The sequence below is a fragment of the Polypterus senegalus genome, chromosome 13 (genome assembly GCF_016835505.1).
Source record: "Polypterus senegalus isolate Bchr_013 chromosome 13, ASM1683550v1, whole genome shotgun sequence".
Lineage (NCBI taxonomy): Eukaryota > Metazoa > Chordata > Cladistia > Polypteriformes > Polypteridae > Polypterus > Polypterus senegalus.
This window is the reverse complement of record NC_053166.1, coordinates 150,051,049-150,067,836: the sequence shown is the minus strand read 5'-3', so window position 1 is coordinate 150,067,836 and position 16,788 is coordinate 150,051,049. Positions and strand designations below refer to the sequence as shown.

The window sequence follows — 16,788 nt, the reverse complement described above, 5'->3', positions numbered from 1 at the left end:
AAGTGACATAAATGAAGCTCTCACCGCGATGTTGCGAGAAATGCCCACGTCCGGACACGCAAAACGGGACGCCCTTGTTCGGATAGTGAGGCTCAGCCGGCTCCACCCGTGCACGCCAAATTAAAAAGGCTGAGGTGTCAAGTCTGACATCCTACCCATCTATGTAACTGTAACGCTCTTAATACTTTTGCGTTACGCATCCAGTGTTGTTGTTTTTTTGTTTTTTTTTGTTCCCGTCTCCGATTGATTTCTTGAAAGGACGGCTCCACGCGCAGACAAGAAGCTGGGGAACCTTCGCGATACCCGAAACCGTTCGCGCGTGACCGCGGCGTTACCGTCCCGCCTCGCGCTCGATAAACACGCGAACTTTGGCGCGCATTTATCAGAGCGGTGAAGCCACCCGCTTTAGCGTACCTTCTCTCATTCACGGGCCGCGCGTCTCGCCTCTCCGCGGTCTCTTTTCTTTCACTCCTCTCTTCCGCTTAAACTTGAGGAGGCTGTGTAGTCATAAAGTCCTATGGCTGCGCTGGAGGAGTGAGCAAGTCAGCTCGCGTGTGTAAGTATATGTGAATGAGTGAGTGACTGAAAGAACGGGGGGGTGGGGGGTCATTCACATGCAGATCGACAAGCAGCTCACAGCGTCGTGAACCCAACCCCCTCGTCTTTCTCTCTCTCTCATCTCCTGATCTCCTCACGCTGTCTCGACCCCACATGCATGGAAATACAATCAGCACCGTCTCCGTTTAGCAGCTCTCGCTATATTTCTTTGTCATCTGCCGAGTTTCTTTGCTGCCAAAAAAATACCTCACGCAGAGCTTATAAAAGCGAGCTGAGTATCTGCGCATTGATTGATACTGGGCACGGTACCGCGAGACAGAGAATGAATCTTGGCAGAGGAGACTCCTTTTCTTAAATTCTTATCAGAACATCGATACATTTTACTTAGTGGAATTATTTGCGTTATTTACGTGATCATTCGTTACTGTTCGTTCATTCATCTTCGGCAGCCACTTATACCTGGGCAGTGCCATCGGGGTTGGAGAAGACTTGCCCACATTGCCCCGAGACACTGAATGAATCTTGGCAGAGGAGACAACTCCTTTTCCTAAATGCATTTCAGAACATCGATAAATATTATACCTAGTCGAATTATTTCCGTTAATTACGTGATCAATCGTTACCGTTCGCTCATTTATTTTCGACAGCCACTTACACCTGGGCAGTGTCGTTAGGGGTGGAGATAACTTTTCCACATTGTGCTCAGAACACTCTTGAACTGAGCACCAACAAGTCGCAGGACACCCTGACAAAAACCAATGAATGCCATGTGTGCTGAAGGAAATCCACATGCACACTGCCAGAAGCTGCATAATTAATGCATAGTAAGCCAGGACTGGGATCTGAGATTAAAAAAAATGAAGCTATATTGAAACCACTGTGCCAAAAATGCCCCCTTTTGGATTGATTAATCAAACTTGCTTATTTCCTTGTAATTCTTTCGATGCCATTAACAACATGAACTTGATTGGTGGTGTTGACTACTGCTGCAGCCTTCACTGCTTCAGAATTCTGAGTTCAAATCTCAGAACTTCAGTGTACTTCACATGTCTCTTTGGATCTTTCACAGATCTACCATCAGAGCCTTCTGGGTGCATTTGACAGCAAGGGGATGTTTCTCCAAGACCCAAGGTCAAAGCAATGAAGTAGAATCAGCATGCCAAAATGATCAAGGAAGAAAGTAACCCCTTGATGAACCGATCTCAAGTCTTATGCCAAAATCAAAAGTGAGAAAAACCACACCCTGGTGTCTGCATGCTGCTTTGCTGTATGATAAACTCCTTTTTAAGGAACTAAGTCTGAAGGGTCTTAATCTGGTCTTGCACAGAATATTCTAGTTTTCCTCTCTCATCCCAAACATGTAAATTTAGGTTAATTGCAGAATCCATAATGTGGAATCTGTACATTGATGGGCCCTGTGATGGCCTGGCAACCATTACCAGTTTGGTACCCGTCTTTCTTCTTTTTCTTTCAGCTGCTCCCATTAGGGGTTGCCACAGTGGATCATCTTCCATATCATCCGGTCATCTGCATCTTGCTCTGTCATACCCACAACCTGCATGTCCTCTCTCACCACATCCATAAACCTTCTCTTAGGCCTTCCTCTTTCCTGGCAGCTCTATCATTAGCATCCTTTTCCCAATATACCCAGCATCTCTCCTCTGCACATGTCCAAACCAACGCAATCTCACCTGACTTTGTCTCCCAACCTGAGTGGATCCTAGCAATCATCAAGCCTTACTTCTTTACTATGAAAGATTATGGGTGCTATAATCTATCAGCTGTATAATAAATAATACTGTCTGTCAGTGTGTGTGTCGTTCCTATGAACAATCTGGTCAGTTTGACTTTAGTGGATCAGTAGGGTGGGGATCATGATGGGTTAGGGGTGCAAAGTTCAATTCCTGATTGAGGCAGGTTTTTTTTTTTTTATTTACAGAAAATCAGGTAGAATGAAGTATTTCAATGACAATAAAGCAAATAACGTACCAAGTGGCCTTTGGTCACTAAATACTAACGAGTTGCAACCCAAGTTACCTTCAAAGACCAGAAGTAATTGCAAGAATACAAACAATATTTTTTACAGTGGGTAATGAGTGTAGTCAAAAATTAGATAGGAGAAAAGCAAGGCACCACAGAATGATGAGTGACAAGAAGGACGAATGATGAAGGTATGTATAAAGCAAGATATATCAAATATTTTTAAATTTATTCAATAATTACCTGCATTTGTGATAATTTCCTTGGCTGTACAGCTGTTCCTGTGCACATGTGGACACCTGGTGCATCTGTGGTCAAAGTGGTAACATCTCAAACTTGATCATAAGTTTCTCTTTTTAATTTCCTTGAGTAAACATGGCCACTCAACTCTCCATTTTTATCAAAGTTTTCTTATATCAAAACTTTTTTGCTGACGGTTGAGGCCCATGACCCATGTCTTTCATTATAAAATACCGGAACAGGCTTTTTTTTTTTTTTATCATTTAAAGAAAATGCTAAACTTTAGAAGATCATTTTTGCATGGCAAATGCATATATACCATATTTGTGAAGAAATAACCTAAAAATACTGAGCTTCGTTTAAGCAGAAATCTTGACAACATTTAAACATTTTTTGGATTAAATATTGGGACAACTTTGCTGTCCAATAGTTGGATGGACTTCATGGTCTCCTTTTATTTTTTAAACCTTTTATGTTCTTGAATCTGATGCTGTCCAATTAGTTTCCAGGCCCCCATGATCCTGAACTGGATTAGGTGGTTTTTCACACTAGAATTACCAGAGCCTATGAAAAAACTCGTAGATCCATCCCACCTTATATCGCTTCGCACCTCTCCATCAGCATCTTTTGTCCTGTAAATGCAGCAGCAAGCAGCCTACTATCACATCCCCCCACCCCGCACTTTTTTCTTAGCTCAAGTCTGTTTACCTGCGTGTCAGTTGCTTAGTTGTGTAGAGTGAGAAGTCAAGGAAAATGACACCTTTTATAAATAATATATTGTTATTTGGAACACATGCATTTCGTGTGTTCCATGTCTACAACGATCAATGTAAACACATTGTTAAAACAGAAACGTTTTTCATGTTTTAGTAATAATTGACAGGACTGTAGACATGAAGTGTATAATGTGTGAAGCCTGAAGTCCAAGTATCAAACACTTTCACAAAAGGTACAAATATAACAACATGTGCCCCAAAAAAAAGTCTAACTGCATTCTTGTAACATTGCTTGCATACTAAAGTGTCAGTAGGCACTTTTCATGGCATTACACGTATTTTTTGGGCATGCCCGTGTTGATCAAACACAGGAAGCTCTGCAGTCTACTTGTGACTTTACTGTAGGAAAAGTCTGTAGGAAGCAAGTAAATAACTCAAGGTAAATAACATTCGATATGGCTTTTATGTAGTTAACATATAAATGTTAATGTTTTGGGCACATGCACCGTCCAGATCTAAACACTAGCGTGGAGAATCGCTCGCGTACTGAAAAGTCTATAGCTGCAGATGGAAGCTACCGTCACTGTACTTTGTATGTAAGAGCCAGATCGAATGTTATTTACCTTTATTTACTTACTGACTTCCTACAACGTAAAGTCACGAGTAGAGTGCAGAGTTTCCCGTATACATATACAACGTACAGTGATGGCAAAAGTATGACGTGTATTCTTGCTCCGATGTAGAATCACCGTCATGATCTGAGTTCACCTCTGTTATAATGCGTCTATGTGAAAACAGCAGTGTCAAATGCATGGGGGTGGGGGAGGATCGTGAATGCGACTTGAGGGAATAAAACTAAATAAAAAAAAAATAAAGCTAACCTTTACAAGTATCATAAATTTACACCGGCTGTTACAGACTGGAATCAAATGTATGTTTTTATTCTAAAATAGTAAGAATAAAAACAGCTCACTTCTGAAAACGGACTTGTCCGGGGTTAAACCTGTGAAGTTTTGATTACCAGTCAACATTTGAAACCGTTGCGCCACCGAAGCGGTCGTACCAAATGAATGTCAATGTCACACCCTAACGCATGTTTTTTTTCTGCAGTTATATTTTTGAATAGAAGCGCACTTTTTCTGTTATATTTGTACATTTTGTGAAAGTATTTATTTGATACTTGGACTTCAGGCTTCACACATTATGCACTTCATGTCTACATTTTTCCAAATATTACTAAAACATGAAAAACTTTTCTGTTTTAACAATGTGTTTACTACATTGATCGTTGTAAACACGGAACACACATGATATGCAAGTGTTCCAAATAACGATATATTATTTATAAAAGGTGTCATTTTGCTTGACTTCTCACTCTATACAACTCTAAGCAACTGACACGCAGGTAAACAGACTTGAGCTGAGAAAAATGTGAGGGGTGGGGGGATGTGATAGTAGGCTGCTTATCAACACATTTATTGGACAAAAGACGCTGACGGAAAGGTATGAAGCGATTTAAGGTGGGAAGGATCTACGAGTTTTTTCGTAGGCTCTGGTAATTCTAGTGTTAACAATGTTATGTTAAATTGACCCTGTAGAAGTGAAAACGTGTGCTTAAAGGTGCATTGTAGTGGTCTGGTCCATGGCCCAGGTGTGGTTGTTCCTTAGCTTCTGATGCAGCCAGGATATGTTCCAGCACCACCAAGGCTCTAAATTGAATTAAAAAAAAAAACTTGATGATGGATGGTATTATTACAAGATTTCTTTGAAAAATACTGCAAAGGCTGTCATAAAGTGATAGGTACAGTAAAAAAGAGCAGCATTTTAACTTTGGGCTGGCATCCTATCCATGGTTTATTCTCATCTTGCACTTGAGGCTATGGAAATAGGCTATTGCTCTTGTGATATAAACAGGCTTGATAGTGGAAGGATACAGTGAATATTTTTCATTTGCTCTGTTGTCTTACTGTTGTGTTGAGGAAACATACTAATAGGTAGGATAGGAGGTATACCCATCAAATTCTAACATGTAGCATCAGCTAGAGCCTGGCTTATCAAATATTGTTGGAATATTAAACGTTTAAGATGGAAAATAGGGAAATGTGACACACAAGTGATAGAGTGATGTGTTCAAGTAGTGCTTTCAGAGTTAGCAGTCTAAATTAAAGTATTGTATGGCAGTGTCATTACCATCTCATTGAAAAGGTGAGACTGATGACATGGCAGTTAAAATGAGAAACATAGTAGATAGGTCTTCTTTCTAGAATTGAGCATCAAGACAGATAGACTCACAAGAGAGCAGAAGCCACAAAGCGGAATGACTTAAGCTGCATTAACTCAAGCTGGGGTGGTTATAGAGAGGCAGGGAACAGGCAGCCAAGCTTGGCACACATGCTAACTCTGTACACAAATTCAGCCCATGTGAAGGCGATTTAACCCTGTTAATATCTATAGAACAGGCTGCTATTGTTAGGCTGGTCTAATCATTTCACCTCACAATCCTGAACCAGCAGATACAGTTAAAAATGATTCTATTGAACAAGAAGAATTCTTCTGTAGGTTTTTAATATACTTTTGTTGTTTAAACATTAAAACACCCAGTCTTATTGTTTTAGACGCATTGGTGGGACAGAATAATAATCTAGAATTTTTAAAAACTGCATAAATCATTCGTTTTCTCATTGCTATAATTAAAATATAGTGTTTTGCCATTAAAATGCCGTGTTGTATCCTCTAATACTACATTGCAATTTTTTTTCCCTAATTGATGGTCCAATTGCTGTATCTTAGCAACAGCTAGCTTTCTTGAACATCCTGACTGAATTGTGCACAATTTGAAGAACAGAATATTATGTACACTATATTATCTACTAAATGAGAGGGAGGTTTAAGCTTTCAAATGACACCACCTTAAACTTTATGTATTTAAGAATTTTTTTTTTTTTTGTAAAGACTTTTTTGAATCTCGCAACTGTTTGTGCAATAATTTGGACACGCAGTATAATTTCTTTACTAACTATATATATTCCAACAGAATAAAGCTGGGTTTATACTTACTGCATGAAAACTGAGCATAGGCTGCACCGCAAAGCCCAAACAACATGAGCGACCAAAACACATTTATATTTGTTGCAGCCTGTTCAATCAGTGCATTGATATTCTCCTAGTCAGTAAGTGACAGTGTAAGTTGACTGTATAGCTAATAATGTCACAGCAGAGGATGTGAAACTCTGAAGATGGATGAATGGTTGTGCCTGCTATACTTAATTTAAGAGGAAGAAAAGAAGGGGGAGTTTCAGAGCTATTGACCAAAAGTGGTAAATGGCGAGTATAATATTCTCGTGAGTGGGAGACCTACATGATTAGCAAGTGCATTTCAAATGTTTCAGCCCTTTGTTCATCATTCTGTCACCCACGTAGCTAGCCTCTCCTTGAAATTCTCCATTTTGAGTACACAGCCACTGTGGTGCAAACTTAGAAAAAGTGCAGTGAGAGGTGTGCACTGAAAACATGTGTCTCCAAATCTACCATCATTTTCACCGCACACCCCTCCCATCCAGCATGGCCACATCAAGTGTAGACTAGGCTTAAGATTTGCCCTTTAAAATGATATACAGGCCATGGGTCTTCAATAATTAATATGTATGCTATGGAAATTGATTTGAAAACAGAAAAAGTGTTGAAAAAGAATTCTGTTTTTGTACAGCTTCAAAATAAAACTACACATATTACCTTGTAGCTACATTTTATATCAATTTTTCTTTTTCTATGTGTTCCTGACACATTCACTAACAATTTTATAGTGTTTGAAAGCGTATTTCAACACCTCTGGAAGTAAGAATAACATATAAAGAGTATTTTTGGTAAAAGTATTACTACATTTTATAGCTTATTCTGCTGTAACATATTTCTACATGGATGGATGGAAAGATAGAAAGAGGAGATGTTCAAAAGGCAAACTATTCTAATGGTGTTTGCAGTAAGACTTACAGAAGCAACTGCCTAGACTACTCAAGATCATCATAAGTATCCTATCTGTGAAGTTTGCAGCCAGCCTGCAAGTGCAATGATGGAATTTAGTAAAAAAAATACAATAAGCCATATCGGGTAGTACACGGAATTATTAAATCTTTCTTACAAGGTAAATATTTAAACATGGAGAAGCCTAGTGAATTCATATGCAGACCGTTGCAAGTCTGCTTAAAGTCAGTCGTCTTAAAGAGGGAGCGTGAATCTGCAAGGCCAGTCAGGGCTGAAATTTTACAGAGTGAATCCAAGTTCTCTTTAATTATGCATGTGGGCTGTTCCTCTGTCTAACAATGGTATCCTAATATTAAATATACATTACTGTGATTTTATTCTTTACGGAACACATGGAATCTTTCTTTCCCTACCTATGCAGTTTAATACTGTTAGATTATATATGCCATCCCTTAATCATAGCCCCACTGATCTGTTTGTGTTCTTTCACAGGACTTCAAAGACACTTTTTGAAGAAAAAAGAAGCTTAGCTCATTGTCACTGTGGGATCACACATTTCTGCTGGCTTTATTTTTGACCAAGTAACTTTTTAATCTCTCTGTTCATCTTCTGTCATGGAAGCTCTTTCTCACCTCCTCCCACCTTTTCGCCTTTTATCTGCCCTAGCTTTGCTCCCTCCTTCCTCTTCTATATAAAGCATGTCACCTGCTTGTCCCTCCTGATGAGGGCCGTACAGCCAAAACATAGTGTCTTTAACCTTCTTTTACTTTTCAGTGTAGAAATATTTTTTAACCTTTTCTTTTCCTAGAAATATCAATATGTCAAGTAAATTCCATGCTGGGTTCAGTTGTTGACTCTAAACAAATCTTGTATTCTGTCTTGCTCCTGAAATGTAAGAAAGCTGTCTTTGTAGATTCAAGCAAAAATGAAAGCTTTAGAAGAGTTTCTAGCATTAAAATTACTGCACACAAGCAAAGATTAACTACTCCACCTAGTATTTTGCTTTACTCTATTGCCAAAACAATTTCATGGAATATGATTTGGTAAATAAAAAAATAAATAAAACAGCGTTTGAATTGTACAACACAGAAACAGCAGCGCTTAAAATATTTTTTTTATGTCAGGTCCCACAAAAAGAAAGTTGTCCTCTACCAAATTGGGAAGACTTTCCTTCATCATACATTTGCTAGAATTGAAATCAGCACCCCCCGTTTTCCGTTGAACATAAATAGGAAAGCCTTATGACAATATTCCTCTTTAAACATAATGACACCCTGTCAGTTGCCTGATGCTTCAGAGCTGATGAAAGCCTTCAAAATCCACTTTAATAAAAGGATAAATGTTAGTGTGTCTGTGTATCCGTCCGGTTGATATGTCTGTCATTCCAAAAGATGGCACATCACAAACGTGCAGTAACAAAATGCATTACATCTGTCATTATCACTGCCTTTACAAGTCCCTTACCAAATGACATATACTCATTGCATTTGTCATTCCAACAGGTGGCACATCACAAACAATTGTAAGGCATTTTATTACTACAAATGTTTGTGATGCACTCTCTGTTGGAACGACAAGTGCGTTACATTACAAAATACATTCCAGTAGGTGGTGTACAGCAAATGTTAACACTAAAGTCTGTGTTGATTACTTAGATTGCAACCTGTCTTAGACAGGTAGCACAGTTTGTGATATAAAGCACTATCATTCTCGATATTGCCTCAGCCCTATATTAAGTTTGTTACTTTGGAAGATGACAATTATTCCTCGATGTACATCTGCCCATCCATCCAAGCAAGTTCTAACCAGTGTATTTAAATCAGATTAACAGGTAGCAAGAGTGTTAGTAATGTTATGCGTACAGGTAGATGGTACCTATCCTAACCTCAGTGGTCAAAAAGTGGGAACCAACTCTGGATGGGATGTGAGTCTAATTCAGGGTTCACACATACTCCTATACTGGGACATCTAATCAATCTAACTTGCATATTTTTGGAATGTATCAGGATAAATACAGAACCTGGAAAAAACTTGCAAAAACATAGGGAAAATGTAGTGTCACACATGCATGAGTATGAGGAATCTTCAGGTCTTCTATAATAGTGGCAATTCCACCTCAAGTCACAGTTTGGCACTGCCATTTACACCTTTACCTCTTTCACTCTCAGAACCAAAGACCAAAGGTTTGAAGAGTTGTGACATCACTTCCACCCCTACTAGTCCCAGGTATGTAAGTGGGAGCTTCACTGGATGTTGACAGACATACTAGGAATGTTATATTCATAAGATGCTTCAGGACTAGTGTGCTGGCTGAAATCTTTTTTGTTTTTCTCATTTTCTTACTTTTGTGGCTTAACAACTGGTATAATTAAATGAGGTTCACCATATGGTGCCCCAACCCTTTATTTCTCATCTTTATTACAGTAGAAACTCCACACAGATAATGACTGCATTTATGATTTTCACCCTATACTCTGGAACTATGAGGTAAGATTAAAGTTATGTTGTGAAATAATATTCATGTAACATAACATGAGATTTTCAAATTAATTTAATCCAGTTCCAACATGGTGCTGCAGTGTTAGTACTGCTGCCCCTCCGTAAAGAAACGAGGATACATGTCCTGGTTCCTCCCTTCTTGGAGCCTGTATGTTCTCCCAATGTTCATTTGGTTTCCTATGGTTTTCCCCGAGAATCCAAAGACATGCCACTTAGGTGGAGTGACAGTGCTAAATTGGCCCTTGATGTTTGTCTGTGTATTGACCCTGTGATGAGCTGTCCTGAGGTTGTTCTTTCGTCTGATACTTGTTAGGATAAGCTCCAGTTCTCCCATAACCCTGCTCAGGATAAAGTGAGTTTAGAAAAAGGATTTGAAGCAGAAATCATATGCTCAAAATGTAAAATCCATCCATTTTCTGCTTTATCCTACATAGGGCTTTGGAATCTCAAAAACTACCCCAGAAGCATTGGGATCATAGTTGGAAATAACCCAGGATTAGCTGTCATTATTAAAGCAAAATTCTCCATCAATCTATATCCTTTATTAGATCAGCTTTATACAGTCCAAGGTCTAGGGGGCAGTAGCCTGTCCTGGTAGCATTAGGCATAAGGAGGGAACCAACTCTGGACAAGATGATATTACAAACAGAAAATCCTGTACGTTTTTTTTCACTTTACTTATCTTCTCCTGGTAGAATTTAGTCTATTGTTCAGGATTCCTTGAAGCATCCATCTGTCAATAACCACTCTAAGCAGTTTGCCATAGTGGATAAGTAGCTGGCCTCTAAACCACAACACTGCCATTTCAGTTCCTGCCTCTGGCCTACTGTATGACCCTGAGCAACTTACTTAACCTGTCTGCACTCCTTCTGTCAAACGTACATTAAAATGAAGGAACTGTAGAGCTGTACTTGTGGTTTGAAATGATACTCACTATCGAAAGGCGCCCCGTTTATTTGCCCCTCAAAGCCATCCTGGGCTTTGATCGAATCTTATTACATACTAACATGCTGTCACACGCCACAGATATTAATGCACATTAAATATTACAAAACCTGGTACAAAAGTGTATTAGTAGATTTGTAAGAGTGTTACCCACAACTCCATCCAGTTGTGGACTTTATATGAAAGGTTATTTAAAACTGCACAAAGGAAGAATATAGTTACTACTTTTTAAGGAGTTCCTTGCACACCCATCAAAGAAATTTCCCCGTTTTCTCTCATTTGCAATACACATGTCTTTCATATTAAAGTTCAGCACCCCATGACAACCTTCAGAAATGACTTAACTTTGTACGTTAATTTTTTTTAATATGGTGCGTTAATGTTCCTGCCCACAGCTAACGTGCCTCATGCAGCCTTTCAGGTGAGCGATGCTGAGCAAGAGCAGGAAGAAACTCCCTGACATGCACAGGCACACACACGTTTGTACGCAAGTAAGCCTGACTAGTGTGCCAGCAAAGATTTCCAAGGTTCACATTTACTGTTAATGTACCAGCCCCTCCAAATACAGAACCAGATGGAAATGCAACAAGAAAGGTAAAGGACACAAGGAAGGTTTACCTTAAAGTTGTGAAGTCAAGTTGAGGCGAGGGGTAGAATACGAGTTGCACCAGGGTGTCTGCCTGTGTGTTGATCTGATAGGCGTCTGAGGATGTTCACACACACACGCCCCAAGGGTGTGTCTTTTAGAACCATGGAGATGAAGGGCAGGAGTGATGCATTTCCTGATTGTATACTTCTCGACTCGATTCACAGAAGTTCCAAGTGCTGAAGCCTTTTGATTTCTGTGACCATCATGAGACCGCACAGATCAGTTCTGACAAGAATAGCAACTGTGCTATGAAACGCAGAACTGCGTGCTGTGCACTTCTCACTTCCTCAGACTTCCTCTTACTAACGAAAGTGCTGAAATGAGCCCACAGAGGTTTTGAAAAGTGCCATGTGTCATTTTTGTATCCCACCCAGAGTTCTGTTTCAAACCCATGCAAACTACATATGAGGGCACAAATACGTCAGGATTTGAGTAAACTCTTCTGCTGGCAGTGACGCTGGCTTGAAATATCCTTCCTGGGCAAAGCAAAAACAAATCTGAAATGTGAACTGCTAAGCCATTTAATTTACTCCTACAAGGCATGGCTCATTTACCTGCACTTACAGTATGAGTGCATGGGTATTGACTATCCAAAGACTGTCAAATGCCACCTTCTGGACTTGAGTGGCCCTACATTGTAGAAGGAAAGAAAGTGCTCCCTAAAGTTTGCGCCAACTAGACAACCATCCACAATACAAAGCATTGATATGCATATGTCCTGCCCAACACACCACAGAAAATTACTTATCATGCTTGTCATTTCCTCCTATTCTAAAATAAATTCTGGGTATGTTCTGAGGGATATACTTTGGGAGCTGGAAAAAAAAAATGAAGAACAACTTCACTGTTTTCCAGCCAAATTTAATGTGTGCTGTATTACAAGAATACCCTAATTAGAGATCTGGGCCTGCATCATTTCCCTATGCAACTGGATAATGGATTGTCTAAGAGGCAGACCACAGGTGGCAAAGAAAAACTCATGCAGTCTGCGATGTAATCACCACAACTTCTTCAGAGCAGTGCTCTCAACCCCAAATTGAACTCACTTTTCACTCATGACTATTCAGCCAAATACAGTAACAATCACATCTTTAAACTTGAGTAACTGAGCTGGTCAACAAAAACTGTGAGTAGGCATATTAGAATGATGTGGCAGATCTGACAAAGTGGCATCACAGCAAGAACGTGGCCCTAAATGTCACAAAGACAAAATAACCCATTGTGTTCTTCAAGAGAAAAACAACACATGTGGTCTTACCCAGGAATTTAGCAGTAGATAATATGGTTGAGGTCATTGGTGAATGGTCAATACTTCAGGAAGGTTGACTGGGGAAATTCCCATAGACAGGCCGAGTATAATGTAGCGCCATTGTGGTGGAGTGTAAAATGAGTCATGTCTAGCATATAAGTTGTTACATATTTTTATGTCTTTATTTGTAATGTGTGGAAGCCGGCCCGGCCACAGACAGGCGGATACGTTAATGTCACCCAACACACGTTTATTTACACAGTCCATTATTTACAAGGTCCAGCACAGCCCCAAAGTCCTGGCCACAACACAGTGCCTCTTTCCTTCTTCAAGCCACCTCTTTGCCTCCTCCTAAGACCTCGTCCTCTACTCTCCCGACTCCAGCCCCCATATGGAGGGAGGTGGCCCCTTTTTTATGCACCTAGATGTGCTCCGGGTGCTTCCTGGCAATCTTCCACCAGCACTCCCCAGTGTGGCGGAAGTGCCAGCTGCATACCCGGAAGCACACCGGGTGTCCCTGCTTGTCTTCCCCCCGGCACTTCCGGGTGTGGCAGAAGTGCCGAGGTCCAGGGCTCCCAAGGCACAGGGGCGCCCCCTGGCGGAGACCACAGGCCCCTACAGGGTAGAGCTTCAAAGGAAAGGAAGCTCCAAAGGAACCAGGGTGGTCGCTCCCACGTGGTCTGAGGTGAACGTAAGCCCTCTTCCGGTCTTCCTATGTGCCCCGGCCGGGTCGCCACCCCATGCATCTCCGACAAATGTTAAAAATGTCAGGAAGCTGTACCAATCATTTTTCTTCCCCCAGAGTTTCATTGATGAGGAAAGTAACATCATGGTCACTTTTATGATTATAATTATTTTCTTCCTTTTGTGTTTATTACATTCACACTGTTGGGCTGTGCATGAACTATTTCGTTGGTGAATGGCCCAAAAAGGAGGAAGTAGACTTATTCCATTGGTCCAGCCAGGCTAAAAGGATTGGATTAATTAAGGGAGTTGCTCGCACCCATTGCTCCAGTATTTGTTATTAGAATGGTATAAGTTGGTTAATCCACCTTTCTCTCTCTCTCTCTTACATCTTGCCATGAGAAGAGGACTACCGTATATACTCGCGTATAAGTCGGGTCCTGAAACCCGAAAAATCGATCATAAAATCAGAACCAGAGTTATACACCCATTCAAAAATACACTTAATTTTTTTTTTTTTTACATCTTCTTGCCTCCTTCAATCTCGCACCAGTTTCTCAGACACATCAAACTTTGTTGCAGCTGCGCAGTTACCAATTTTTTCGCAACTTCAACAACGTTTAATTTAAAACCAACTTCTGATTTTCTTCTGATCGAACGCTCCATCGTAGATAAGGGATGCTCTTACAATAAAGGTGTATGAGGGTGTGAGATACAAAAAACACAAATCAGTGCAAACATCGCTTCGGAATAGTTCAGGTATTACTGTGTGGTCACATTGGCACAATAGAGAGAGAGAGAGAGGTTAGGAGCACACACTGATACCACACATTGCCACACCCACATAGAAGACAAAGGCCGTGTGCTCCGTGGTTACTCTCTCAGGTGGGTGTTAGCATATCATAATCTGTTGTACCAATAGCGGGAGTTTTCCGCTTTCGACTTATACAACCGACATTATAAAATACTAGAAATTATACAGTAATTTCTCCATGATTTAAACAACTCTTCACTTGACATCCATATTAAGGCAGGCATGTTTCAATATTTCATTCAAAGGCCATGTGGTAGCAAAGACCAAGCTGAACTCAATATAAACCAAGAGCCACCCATGGATGCAAGATACAATTCTTCTTAGACTGTAATGATATTTTTACACACTCATTTCATTCTTTTGCTTATAATTTGGACATATTATTTGTAATACAGAATTCATGTAAAGTGTAACTCCCTCACATTTGTTCTATTGTTCCATCTTGTTGCCGGAGGACACAGGTATAAAAGATAGTATAAAATGTGAAGGTTAAAAGTAGAAAGATGATTTCCTTTTAGGAATTAACAAACTATCAAATCAAAATCTTCCTAACCTGCTTATCAAGGGCCTAATTGCAGGGCAGCTGGAGCCTTTCCTAGGAATCACAGGGTGCCAGGCAGGAGCAAAACCTGGACAGGGCACCAACCTATCACAGGGTGAACACACACAGAAACTAGGAGTTAATTTAGCATGTCTTTGGACAGGGGGAGGAAACCAGAACCTCCAGAGAGAATCTGCACGAACATGGAGAGAATATGCCAAGTCCACACAGGGAGCATGCAGGATGTGAACCTTCTTCCGACTGCATCATTGTGCCACCCCATAACAGCTTTAACATTCTCAAACCGTCCTGATCCAGTTTAGAGGTATGTCAACCACAACCTATCCCAGGAACACTGGGTTAGTTGGTGTTTTGGGCACCAGTCTCCTGCAAGTGCCACTCATGCAAACACCCAAAGCCAACTGAAAATTGCCAGGTAACCAAACTTATACATCTTTTGGGACATGGAAGGAAAATTGGTGTGCCAGGATAAAACCAGACAGTCACATGCTGGACTTGTGTCAACAGCATTACACGTTTTGCTGCCATGTTTTGTAAATTACCCATTTAAAAAAGCATCAAAATGGGAAGGACTCTGAAATAAGGCAGTGCTGACATTAATAAGCACGGATCACCCACAAGGCTCATGCAGTGATGTCCATAGCTGGCTCAAGCAGTTTCACTGCCAAGGGAAAGGTTTTCAGTTTTGTTATTTAGTTTCTTAATGTCACAAATTTAAAACTGGAGGACCTTTAAAATAAGAGAGCTACTCCCCCCTCAAAGCAGTGACGTTCATACAAAGGGGGCCAATCATAAGAGAATCAAGGAATGAAACATGTGAAGAGCTATAGAGTTTTAGCAACCTAAACCAATGTTTTATGTTTTTCATTTGTTTTGAAAGATAACTTTAAAAAAAAGTTACTGAAAGGGACCGATTTTCTATTCAAAGTGCTGACATGAATGCAAACACTTAGATCATACGAATCTTGAGCAATGATATCTGTGACTAGCCTGAGAGATTTCACAGCCAAGCATGAATTGTTAAGCTTGCTCTTATTTGTTTTGTAAGATAGCTATTTATGTAAATAAGCAATGAAGGGAACTCTGAAGCTGCGCTTCATTTAAGCTAAACAATTAATCACATTGTTTTTCAGAATTGAAAAAAATTAGTAATTGACCATATTGAAAAGGACCTACATTCATGCTCCCGATGACTCAATGTAGAATAATTTGTTTTTGAAAATGAATAAACGTGTGTAGGACAGTGAAACAAAAGGCCTTTATTTACAACTTTCAGGAACCTCTTCTTTTGTAGCTGTTTGATTCCGTTTTCAGTTTATTTTTGTACAGCTAATCTTCATTTTGTACAGGCTCAGAGAACATATGCAAATTTACAGCTACCATGCATGTGTTTCTACCTGCTACTGCCATACCATATGTGAATGCTGTGGAACTAGGAAATGGATGGCTTATACTTAAACACATGAATGATCTAAGCCCATCTTTTCACTGTATGTTATATCGGAATCTATCTATCTATTATATAGTGTCTTTCATATCTATCTATCTATCTATCTACTATATAGTGCCCTTTATCTATCTATCTTGTATATAGTGCCTTTCACATCTATTTCTTTATCTGCCTGTCTGTTTATCTATCATCACAGGGTGAGTCAAATTATGTTAACATTTGAATGGCGGAAACAATTTATTCACAAAACATACTTCATATGTACAAGATGATTTACAGGAATGTCCCAACCTGTTCACCATCATGTTCAACATGCACCATATGTGGCACATAAATTATCCACAAAAATTGCATGTAAGTATGTTCTGTACATAGCAGTACCATTAGTGTTAACATAATTTTGCCTCATCCTGTATATAGTGCCTTCATGACTATCATTTATATAGAGCCTTTCCTATCTG

At 39.9% G+C, this 16,788-nt stretch overlaps 1 protein-coding gene across 10 annotated transcripts in view; it reads right to left on the bottom strand.

Moving 5' to 3' along the window:
• sept12 (septin 12) overlaps positions 1–16,788 on the bottom strand; it is a 226,079-nt gene that overhangs the window by 52,697 nt on the left and 156,594 nt on the right. The window contains exons 1-2 of one of the 10 annotated variants that reach the window (XM_039776533.1): positions 5,429–5,442; positions 2,782–2,837 (exon numbers count right to left, since the gene is read on the bottom strand). The exons of 5 other annotated variants lie outside the window; for them this stretch is intronic. Coding sequence is in view for 1 of the 5 variants with exons in the window: in XM_039776526.1 (XP_039632460.1) it covers positions 415–424 (10 nt within the window). In the remaining 4 variants the exon portion in view is untranslated. Of the gene's footprint in view, positions 1–24; positions 190–414; positions 529–2,781; positions 2,877–5,428; positions 5,443–11,537; positions 11,788–16,788 lie in introns of those variants that run through there. 4 more of the 10 variants (XM_039776528.1, XM_039776532.1, XM_039776526.1 and 1 more) reach the window with 4 other exon arrangements.